Genomic DNA, 12,261 nt, shown 5'->3' on the forward strand with positions numbered 1-12,261 from the left:
GCTAAGATCAGCAATATATATATATAAAATGTGTGTATGTATATATATATACATACATATTTGGATGTGTATACACACACAATACAGCAGACAATGCAGGGCAAGATGAGGTGGGCAGGACTTATGTATCAGACCGAAGAGAAGAGAGCACAGGCTAAGATTCCTAGGCAGGAGGTGATTAGGGGACAGCAATATATATATGTGTGTGTGTGTACGTATATATACATACATATTTGGATGTGTATACACACACACACACACATTTGGAGACAGGGTCTCAATGTGTAGTTGTGGCTCACCTGGAACTCATTATATAGACAAGGCTGGCCTTGAACTTATAGAGATCCACCTGCCTCTTACCCCCCCACCCCCCTTTTCTTTTGGAGACAGTTTCTCTGTGTAGCTTTGTACCTTTTCCGGAACTTACTCTGTAGCCCAGGTTGGCCTCGAACTCACAGAGATCTGCCTGCCTCTGCTTCTTGAGTGCTGGGATTAACGGTGTGCGCCACCACAAGTGGTTAATGATGAAGTATCAGTAACACAATAGCCCACACCACCCACCACGGCAGTCTGCAGATGGCAGCTATAAACGTCATGCTACTACTCTGCTGATTCCCCATGGGAGACCTTGCCTTGGAGGAGGTGGGAATGGGAGGAGGGCTGGGAGGGGGGGAGGCTGGGGGGGGTGGGAGAAGAGAGCACAGGGGAATCTGAGGTTGATATATAAAATGAATAAAAAATCTCTTAATAAAAAAAAAGAAATGAAAAAAAAGTCCTGCTACTATTCCTTGTGTCTCTATAGTAGCAAGCAACTGGGGCTCATAAATAAACTCACAAGTGCAGCAGTCAGTGTCCTTGGCGTCCTTTAGGACAGACGGGGCAGCACGGTCACAGGTACTCTCTTCTCTGTAATGGTGTTCAAGGAAGTCCTCTGAAATCCGTCTCTTGCATCTTTCTCTTACTAGTCTCAGAGCAAGAAATTAGAAGTTCATGGTCTATTATTTCAAAATTCTCTTCTAATATACTCTAGTCAGAAACAGCATCAAAACTCCTACTACTACAAGATATTTAACTCTTGACATTTATCACAGGAAGCTGGGATCTTCATTTAGATCTGACTGAATTCAAAGACCCATTATGCCAATGGTTTGCAAGTCAGTCCCCTTTAAGTTTGGCAAACATGTTGGACAGATTTGAATTCAGTTCAAATTGCACATGCTTAAATTGCTTTATTTTTGGAAATTATCAACACAGAGGCAAAGTTGTAAAAACTGCAAATGCATGTGTGTCCATGCGCCTATGTGTGGCCAGAAGACGACCTAAGGTGTCATCCTCAAGGATGTCACACACTTCCGTAAGATGACCTGAAGCTCACCAATTAGGTCAGACTGGCTGGCTATGGATCGTCCTGTCTCTTCCTCTCTGAAATAACATAAGTGGAACCATGCCTGGCTTTTGACATGTGTTTTCAAGATGGAACTATGGTCCTCATGCTTGGGAGGCCAGAGTTTTAGCCACTGAACCATCTCCCTGGCCACTAACTGTAATCATTACTATTTTTTTTTTTTTTGAGACAGGGTTTCACTGTGTAGCTTTGGAGCCTGTCCTGGATCTCACTCTGTAGACCAGGCTGGCCTCGAACTCACAGAGGTCCTCCTGGCTCTGCCTCCCGAGTGCTGGGATTAAAGGCGTGCGCCACCGCCGCCTGACAACTAATTGTAATTATTGAGGTGCATTAAAGCACTAACTTGCATTATGAGGTTATCATAGTACTTGCTTTCTTCAATGTTGGACAAGGCAGTAACACACTTAAAATGCAGGCCACGCACTCTATACAACACTGGAGCACAAGTAAAACACATTTATTAAGAAGTACATCTGCTTAGGAATGCTCTGTCATAGCCAGGAACTGTGGGGGAACAAGTGAGGGAGTCATGCTGCCCTCCAACATAGTCTTGTGGAGGCTGGTTTAGAGGGCTACCGGGGGAAGAGCACAGAGTTTACAGAAATGCAGTCTCTTTTTATAGATTTAGCATTCTACACGTATCTACGGTCACCGAGAGAAGAACATACCACGACTATCAAAATTGCTTATCTTTCCGAAAAATAAAGTTAGCTTCAACTGGTGGCTGAAGGAAAAAGAGCTCTTTTAGAACTAAGACTAGGAAAATCATCTTTTTTTTTTCCTCACACAGGAATGTGCAATTTTTTTACAAGCATGATACACTATGGCCATGGCTGGAATCTGCATTAAGGAATCTAATGCTGCTTGAGTATTAGAACACACCAATTAACAAGAAACACACCTCGCAAATGCTGTGTTACACCGTATTACAAAACAAACCCTTGCACTTCAGGACGTTGGGTACACACACACACACACACACACACACACACACACACACACACACTCGGTAATCTGGTTATTTTGTAGGCACAAAACAGAGATATAACATTTGTCATTTACTCAAGAGAAAAGGCACTGTCATTTATATAGAAATCAGGCAGAGATGCTTTCCAAAGCTAAGATATGGACTTAGTATTGAGATATAGTAAGAATGTAATATTTCATTCTAAACCTAGTATTCTGTATAGTACTATTTTTATGTATGTTATCCTCATTGTACATGTGTACTCAGAAGACACACTCACAGGATGTAAGACAGAGCATCACAGTAAAGACCGAGTATCAGTTCTCTTCCATCTTTGTACTGGAGATTTTCTATAGGAAGATGGGGCTGGTGGCTATAACTGCTCAAAGCACCTGCTCTGTATTCTATGTATAAGGTCAAAGAACACCCACAAAGCTCTATGGCCTTTAGAACAGACGGTCCGGTTTGGAGAGAAGCATCTGGCCCTCTGCACATTTTCTTCTTGTAACAGACCCAGAGAGTCCTGGCATCTGAAGTCATGACTGTCTCAGAGAAGCCAGGAAAACTAAATGGTAATACAATTTATTTTCTTGTTTGCTTATTTGAGACAGGGCCTCAAATAGTATAGGCTGGCTTCGAACCTGCTGTGTACCTAAGAATAATCTTGAATACCTCATCTTCCAGCCTCTAAGGTCCAGTTGCTCTGATTACAGGTATAAATATGCCAGCAATGAAAATAAAGTTTTAGGTAAAAGAATGAAGAAGCCGAATGGATGAGCAAAACTCCACTTCACTTTTCATAGGAATATTCTTATGCTTTCCCTCTTGGGTTTCAAGATATTTGTATATGAAGTTTTTTCTTCTTTTAAGCACAGATAATTCTGTCAACATAACTAGGAAAGTATTGGAAACCTGGAGAAGAGAATCTAGTACTTTACTAAATACAGACCCCCTTCTCAAAGGTCCATATGAGAAATTAAAAATGCATTGTAACCACTTAGAGCTCTGCTGGTAGACTGAACCTCGGAAAAATCTAAGTTGGAAAATAATCTAACACTAAAGGGAAAGTTTTAAATTTCAGGGCAATAGTGTCTTCTTGGTGTATGTTCTTATGCTCGAGTTTACAGCTAAGAAAAAAGCAGAAGTTGAATTTTTAAGCACTGCAAATGTTTATGGAAATGAAATCTCATGCTACAAAGCAACTATCTTGAGTCTCAGTTACCAATATTTTTAGCCACTTGTCATAAAAAACTAGTTGTCAGATTCTGCATATAGATAGCTTTATGTAAAATACATAAACATTTGTTCAAATTGGTACACAGATTGCATAAATATGGCAATTAAGATCGCATTTACAGATGAGCATGTACATTGCTGTGCAAATTATCACAATATTACAATTTCAAAAATTATTCAAACTGGTATCCAAGTAAAGCAATTAGTGAAAAAATACCCATGCAGAATTTAAATATCTCAGAACAAAATTTAAACTGTTTTCATTAAAAGTTCACACATTTAAAATAGTTTTATTCATTTTATTTGTATATGTCAAAATACATTTTTATTTCCAAAATAGTGGGTTTTGCAACTAGTTTCATGCAGAAACAAGGTCTGCTCAATACTACCAATAAAGTCAATATAGCACAGTAGCTGTTCAATTTTAGATACAAAGAATAAATAACCTAAATACAAAACACTAAAATATTAGAAACATGTATTTCATCATTCTTCACAGGCATCCAAACTTCACAAATATAAACCACAGCATGCCTAACTGTTGTGCACCCAGAACACGTTGCAGTCACTCAAACTGATCAATTATCTGTGTATTTTACCTCCTCATTAGACCATGAAATACTCTGTATTCAGACCCACCATTCATACAGTTCAAATATAACCAAAAATAAAATCCTCACACCTATCCTTGTACCTTTAAAATCAAGAATCCTGAGCTTGGTAGTAAGAGTATAACCTTATATCTTCATAAAACCAATCAAGAGAGAGAACTTACAATTCTACTTACCAAAACACCCTTCCCCAACCCCAAAGTCATCTAAAATAGGCAGTAGAACACAATGACCTTTTAAAATGAAGGGGTACAAATTCACATTTAATATAGTATACAATACACTCAATAATACAGTCAGCTACTATAAGCTTTACAATGTACAATTTATTCAAATGGCTGAACTGTTCAGTGGTTAAGGAGACAGTTATGTGCCAGGAAGATGTAATATATATTTTTTGCATGGTTTAATGAAAAATATAAAAGTTATTTGTCCAAATAAAAGCCATTTTCATCACGGACTTGGTTTTGCTTATTTTTTTTCCTTTAAAAAAGGCCACTGAAATGTATAAAAATGGTCTGAACATGATGATGGATTCAAAGCTGATGCCTCTTCACATGGCAATAACAGTGCACTTAACATTAATCACAGATTAAGTCTGCAGATGATTTCATAGCACTACTTTGGCTAGCACAACAGTTTTAGACAGCACTCAGATAAATATAGGCATGTGAAATGTGAAGCAATTCTCTTATGCAACTTTAGTATGTTTGACTACCAAATGGAAATGAAAGGAAAAGCACTTTACAGCAGAAAATCTTGTAAAGCTAGGGCTCCATAAACCGCGTCACTTATAAGGTCCTGATATCCCATTGTTAGCAAAGGTCTGTTTTAAACACCATTATGGAGTAGCCTACTTTGCATTAGCAGACATTTGAATTAAGAAAATAGTCAAGCATGCCATGTGGTGGTCTAAAAATCAAAACAATACACTTATTTATATATACAGCATCACTCAGTACCTGCTAAAATGAATGTGAAGATTACAGAATCTAACATCTTATACTACAATAAAGAACAAAACAAAAAGTGACCAATGAAGGCAGAAGATAGGACTTAAAAGATCAACTCTCAATGGACTTGAAAGCACTCATATAAGAAATAAATGCATATTGCACAAACAGTGACAGCAAACGTCCCACCGAGCAATTCTGTTCCGGGTGGGAGACAACACATTAGTCTAACGCGTGGCGAGAAGCTCAGAAGAGCAGTTTCTTTTCTGTCAATGAGAAGGGTGGGAACACAGAGAGACTCTGCCACATGAAGAGCTAGAAGGAAAAGATACAAACCCAAACTCAGATGGAAAGCAAAAACTTTAAATATTGAGAACCTAGAAACTGTGGCACATCAAAACAAATGTTGAATAACTGTCTTCTGTGAGAGCTGAAGTTTTTGTTGACACAAAAGTATTTATGTACAACTAAGGCTTACTGGTTAAATATCTGAGGCATATCCGGCCTTGAACACTTTCTTTATTTGCTGGAGCTGTAAACAAGTTTTCTCAGTCATTGAAAAAAAGAATCTTCTCAGCAGCTGCTTTAACATGAAACAATGGTCTTGATAACCAAGGGGTGGGGGCAGAGAATTAAACGAACCCAAACTCCTAGATAAGAGGGCATTTGGCAGGCTATGGGAGGAGGACAGTCTCCGGAGGTTCCTTCCGGGTGTCCAGTGACTGCCACCATGGTCCACTGGGGAGTCTGTGCAAGTCCTGCTGCTCTGCTGGCTTCTCTCTGTCCTACTTGGAAAGTTTGCTTATGACTCTGATCAAGGCCCCGTTCTCATCCTTTAGCCTCTGGTTGTCTGCTTTCAAGTCTGGTAACATCTACGAGGGGAAAAAATAGAAGAAGTTCCATTGACGTAAAAAAGGCGAAGCAACATTCTTCACAGATGTTATGAAGTCACCACGAACAAAATGATCACGCTTTGTCAGTTATATGTATTACTAATGTCTAAAACATATACTATGAAGGAAAAAACATTGTTTGTGAATCTAATTAGTTTAATAAATGATGGAATGAAAGTTTCTCTCTCAAAATTACCAACTTCTAAACTATTTGATTGTATGACTCACAAGCACATATTAGAGCAGCCGTGAAATGAAGCCTGTTTTTGTTAGGACAGGATCTTCCAGTGAGTTCCTTTCATAGCTCCTGTCAACACCTACATCAATAGGCCTTGTGCTCTGAAGCCAGATAACAGTAGCTCCACATATGACCCCGCTTAACTAGAGAATTCCGAGGGCTCATTCTGAATTAGTAAAATTCCTTAAGGAACTCATCTATGGGACCTAAGTCTGATGACCTAACACAGTGTCTGATCCCAGAGAGGCAATCATGAAATGGAAATAATCAATGTAAATAGAATAGTATACGTTTAAAAGAAAGCAATTCAACTTTCTGTTGGCGACACAGACAAACTGAAGGAGAGGGTAGGAATGTTAGAAATTACATTAACTTTCTTCTTAAAAATTATTATCTTATTTTTTATTTCTGTGCACTGGTGTTTCTGCCTGCATGTGTGTCTGTGGGAAGGTGTCAGACTCCTGGAGCTGCAGTTATAGACAGCTGTGAGCTGCCAGGTGGGTGTTGAGAATTTGAACCCAGGTCCTCTGGGGGAGCAGCCAGTGCTCTTAACCACTGAGCCATCGCTCTAAGCCTCTACAGTAACTTTCTACTAAGGGTAACTGAAACTTTATGTACTTTGGCAGGTTGACTGGAAATGGAATAATTTTTATTTTGGATATTAAAATATATTTTCGCCAGGCAGTGGTGGCGCACGCCTTTAATCCCAGCACTTGGGAGGCAGAGGCAGGCGGATCTCTGTGAGTTTGAGGCCAGCCTGGTCTCCAGAGTGAGTTCCAGGAAAGGCTCCAAAGCTACAGAGAAATCCTGTCTCGAAAAAACCCAACTATATATTCAAACTATTTAACTCTCTCTTTTCAGTTTTCAGAATGTGCTGTGACCCTGGCCCACCGGGGAGAACAAAAGTGAACTGTCAAACTCTCCATCCAAGGCAGGCCTTGGAAGAGTGAAGTCTCCAGGGCGGCACAGTTCGCACCGTGCTCAGTGCTCACAAACAACCTGGAGAGCCAGAGGCTGACACCGAGTGTAACGACAGTGGGGACAGACGGGGTGATGGCTCTGAGTGCAGATGACCCTACTGAAAAAGGCAGACAAAGCAGGATCCATCTTCAGCTTCAAATGTAATTAGATGTTACTTTGTTTCTGCTTCCTAGAGGACTGTAAATACTAGATACACCTAAACTATTTTTGAAGTGAAAGAAATCTGAAGGAGCTCGACAAAGGACAGACAAGTCTTTTAATTCCTAAACCACTCCCTAATTTTACTGTGGTTTATCAGCTGCAATAATCAATTAGTAGTCATTGTAACATTCTGAGAAGCCATGCAGAATTAAACAGTTATTTATGTGGTAAGCTCCAGACACATGGTATTTATTAATCTGTAGTGGTGAGCTTTTATAGAAGCACGCTTACTAACGTGGAAACACCTGCCTGGCCAGCTCTACCAGGACGAAATGGTGAACTATCACTTATAGGCTCACAGACTGCAGGTGTCTACAGAGCCCTGAGCGCTTGGCTACCACTCTGGTCAAGGCCCTATTCTCAGTCAGCAGCCTCTCATTTAACTCCCTCAGAGGTTCAGTTTGGTTTATGTGGTGCAGGTTCTGCAGAAGTCAGAACATAAAGAAATAGGAATAAAAAAAAAGAAAATACTCAAGAGTACAATAAGAACATAGAGAATCACAGAAAATGAACCCAAAAATGAAATCTTAAAGAAACACTCCAGTGCATTTGGAAAGGCAAACAATTTATTCCTAGAATTCCATGTCAAGCTAAGCAATACATTAACACAATCCAAGAGATTTGTTTCTACTTTTCAAAGCTACTTAAAAATAATGGTCTAATTACAAACTAATTCAGTAAAATGTATTAAAACTTGAAATTCTAATTTCATGAGCATAATTCTGATATGAGAAAGATATCTTATAAAAGACAATGTGGTGACAGTTAATCAATTAACTACACCATTTTGTCCCTTCAGTGTCCAACATTCCAAACAAAAACTTACTAAACAGGTAATTTAGAGAGTGATGCCTCTGTCTGTCACAATCTCAGGTCACTATTTTCCTCTGTTAATACTGAAGACTAAATGTAGGACTTCTAGAGCTGGCAAGTCCTCTACAACTGCATTATGTCCCAGCCTCAGTAACTTCTACTTTTAAACAAGATTTCATTTTTTCTGTCCTGTTCTATAGTTTACCGTGAAAGAAATAGTGAACTATATATAGAAATGTAAACCCCACTTACACAACTACTTAATTTTAATACTTGAATATCGGAAGTACAATACAAATTGATTAGCAGTTCCAAACCCATCGTTCCCAGATGAAGTAGCACACGCCTTTAATCCCAGGCAGAGGCAGGCGGATCTCTGTGAGCTCAAGGCCAGCATGGTCTACAGAGCGAGATCCAGGACAGCCAGGGCTACATAGCGAGATGAGACCCTGTCTTCTTGAAAAACAAAACAAACTAAACCCATGGTCACACAGATGGCCTGGGCAATCTCAGTAGTGGGTCAGATGACAAAACAAAGAAACTGAATGTAAGAAGGGAGCCTGTAGGGAGAAGAGGGGGTAGAGGCTTGAAGGGGGAGTGAAGTAGAAGAAGGTGGCAGATGAGAGTAACCAGAATGAATTATACACAGGTATAAAACTCTTAAGAAAAAATTAATAGAAATTATAATACGAAAATGATTTTGGCCTGGCAAGATGCCTTCAAGCCTGAGTTCTACTTGAGTTCAATCCCCAGGATGCACATGGTGGAAGGGAAGAATGGGCTCCCAAAAGAGCCTCTGTCCTCAACACTCATGCATGGCACTGCACCCATCCAAATGTAAACACAAAATAAAAAACCAAGAAACCCGAAAAATGTAACAAAAATGTTCCAGGTTTTAATTCCTCTTCTAGATTACTAAAGAGAAATATGATATAGAAAATTTGCAAATTGGGTCATCAGAATTGAGAACATGAACAGCATGGCTTACTTACTTTGAGCTCTTCTTCCATTTCAGATATTCTTCTTTCTAGAGCTCTTCGTTCCTAGATCAATTTAAGGTACCAATAATTATTTGATTATATTCCCACTATCCTTTATATTGTGAAATAGTGATACTTCAGCATTAAAGATAAAATCAAGAGCAGTGAACACAAAGACGTGAGGCCAGTGCTGTGTAAGGAGCTTTCCAGAACTGGGAAACAAACTGAAGATCTTCTAAAATTACTTTCCATAAGCTCTTTCTTTAAAGTTCTGTTTTTCTAGTAAGATGTTATACAACATATTCAAATGATTATTGTTTTTTAGTTCCGATAAAACTGAGGGATAGAGTAAGGCAATGTTCAAGGCTGAGGACTATACAGAAGAGAACACACGCACACACAAAGATGCAATTAAACCACAGTGTCAGGAGCAGAGAGGCAAGAAGCAAACGTGCCGAAAATACGTGTACTTCACAATCCCCAAGGACTCCTGAGAAACTCCTGTCCCCTACTCACAAGGCTTACTGTGAATTAGTTACGCAATTCACTTTACAGCTTTAGCTCTAAAGATTTAGTCACAGAGTTTGATACCGTGTGCTGCATTAATGCGGTGAACATAGGAGAGCAATTACAGCATTTCTTTAAACTTATTTCCAACAGTGGCAGGCAAAGCCAACATACATTACTGCAGTGTACTGTTTTATTTCCCTTATCTGATAAGCATTTCTAGAGTGTTATGCACAAAGCAAGCAGCAGTCACTGATGAACTGAAAACTGGTTAGGTCATACCGCCCAGAAGATACTGACTCTTGCCGGTCACCTTTCAGATACAAACCATTGACATTTAGTTTAACAACACTGAAACCATTTCAATGACATTCCTCCCCAGATTAACAATTAAATGTTAATATTTAGTAATGTAGTACAATTATTGTAAATGTCAATGTGTTTAGAGCAGGTGCTTTTCAACACAGGGATGGAAAGCCCACTTACAGACTTATAAGTATCATGTTAGATTCATGTAATATCAACATGCTTAAAAATTATTATAGACATGTTACTGCTTTATAATAGGCCTTCCTTCTAGCTAAGAACACAACCATGACAAATTCACATAAACCACGGTACTTCTCATATTTGATCCTTACAACTTTGTGGAATATATATATATGTACACACACACACACACACACACACACACACACACACACATACACATACACACACACAAAATCAATTCTGGACTGATAGGTAATACTCTCATGAACCTCAATTTTACTAGGTGTCTTCAAGATTTTAAGTCAATTATAGGGCAATACTAGAACGCTATTCCCAATTGCCTGATTCTAATAGCCCAAAAAAACTTAATTGTCAAACTGAAAACCATAAACTGCTTAGTACAGTGTCTGCCTTATACGCTGAGAACACCAAATTAGTGTTAACACTTCTTAACCTTAACTTGTAATGTTAATTAAACTTCAATCTACAAAGTCTATTAAACAGGAGCACATTAGCTACTTTGTGATTTATCTGCATTTGAGGAGCAGAAACAAGGTTGCGTGAGAAGAACAGAATATAAAGGTGTGTGTACCACTACGACAGGCACTGAATGAGCAACTATACTCATACTTGATAATATCACTGATGATTTTGCTTTCTTCTTGTGCTAATATTTGTGTAATAAGCAATGCTTTGTAAAAAATATTCTTCAAAAGTGTTGTTTTGTAACAAATATAAATTTTATTTTATTCTACTATGTTTCCATATCAATAATTTATACAAGAATTGATCTTAGTAGTTCTACATGTCTTGGGGATAAAATTCAGTGTTACATATTATAAGATATATAGCAATATGAACAATATGCATTAATACTAAATTTAATAAAATATGTGATTCTGAACTTTTAGCAATTACTAGTTACTAATCTTTAAAAATGCCTCCAAATACTAATTTTAAAATTTGGTGAAATCACAATAAAAGAGGAATTACTGTACAGAACAACTCAATAAATAACAGACATTAACAGCCTATAGTTTATTTTCTTTTACTCTGTACCCTTTTTTTGTTTTTGGTGAAAAGTCAAATTGGTAATTTAAAAAAGTTGGAAAAGAAAAGTGCTTCCACATCAACTGTTTCTGATTATTTATTCTCTGACCTCAAGATCGATCACAGTAACCATGATGCATGTTCTTTTCCTCTACACCTTGTAAGTCTACGTACTGCTCAGATGTGCTACATTCTAAAGGTTTTCTTCCTCCCTCTGGATCATTGTTACATTCTCAAGTTTCCAGACTAAACTGATAGATGTACTCCTATTGCCATGTCTAGATTCCTGAGTAATAATAGTAACTGGAGAGAAATATAAGTAAAATACCACAACCAACGAAAATATTGTAGGACAAAAGAAAATGATGTAAGAGTTTCCAATATCAACATTTCTTCTTGCTTGCAATACCATACTACAGTCCATAGAAACAAAACAAACCTCCCACTGCTTATCCAAACAATACAAGGGGGAATGGTACTAATTGAGTAAGATGGACACTTACCCTTTTTTCCATCTCCAATAGTGACCTATCAGCAAATCTTTCTTGTCTCTGTAAAAAAGAAATTAAAAAAGCAGATGTAAATGCAATAATGATGAGGGAATACAACGTAACTCTTCTTGGTAGATGTTACAAAAAGAAACAGTTTCAGGTGGCATAATACAATTCAGATGGTATAAAAGGCAAATTTCAATAAAGAAATAAAAATAAAAACAGGATATGTGTTAAAATGATACACAAAAATGATGTTTAAGAGTAGAATGGTCTTCACAGCTCTCATTTTATATATCTTCATTTTTTCCTTACCAGTTCTAGTTTGAGGGTGAAAACAAGCAACGAAAACAGCATGAAAACATCCTAGCCTTCCCTCAGATGCTCACTTTCTTCTTGAGCCATCAGCAAGGGCTACACTGACTGGCCAGACTCCAGCGCCC

At 38.2% G+C, this 12,261-nt stretch overlaps 1 protein-coding gene across 6 annotated transcripts in view; it reads right to left on the reverse strand.

The window, feature by feature from the left end:
- Positions 1 to 3,635: 3,635 nt before the first annotated feature.
- Positions 3,636 to 12,261, reverse strand: part of Ppp1r12a (protein phosphatase 1 regulatory subunit 12A) — a 110,536-nt gene continuing 101,910 nt past the window's right edge. For 4 of the 6 annotated variants that reach the window (XM_059245472.1, XM_059245475.1, XM_059245476.1 and 1 more), the window contains 3 exons: positions 11,831 to 11,878; positions 9,291 to 9,341; positions 3,636 to 6,044 (listed from right to left, as the gene is read on the reverse strand). In XM_059245472.1, coding sequence (XP_059101455.1) covers positions 5,958 to 6,044; positions 9,291 to 9,341; positions 11,831 to 11,878 — 186 coding nt within the window. In that variant the 3' untranslated portion in view covers positions 3,636 to 5,957. Of the gene's footprint in view, positions 6,045 to 9,290; positions 9,342 to 10,067; positions 10,099 to 11,830; positions 11,879 to 12,261 lie in introns of all 6 variants that reach the window. The other 2 variants (XM_059245474.1, XM_059245473.1) reach the window with 2 other exon arrangements.

The sequence above is a fragment of the Peromyscus eremicus genome, chromosome 18 (assembly GCF_949786415.1).
Source record: "Peromyscus eremicus chromosome 18, PerEre_H2_v1, whole genome shotgun sequence".
Classification (NCBI taxonomy): domain Eukaryota; kingdom Metazoa; phylum Chordata; class Mammalia; order Rodentia; family Cricetidae; genus Peromyscus; species Peromyscus eremicus.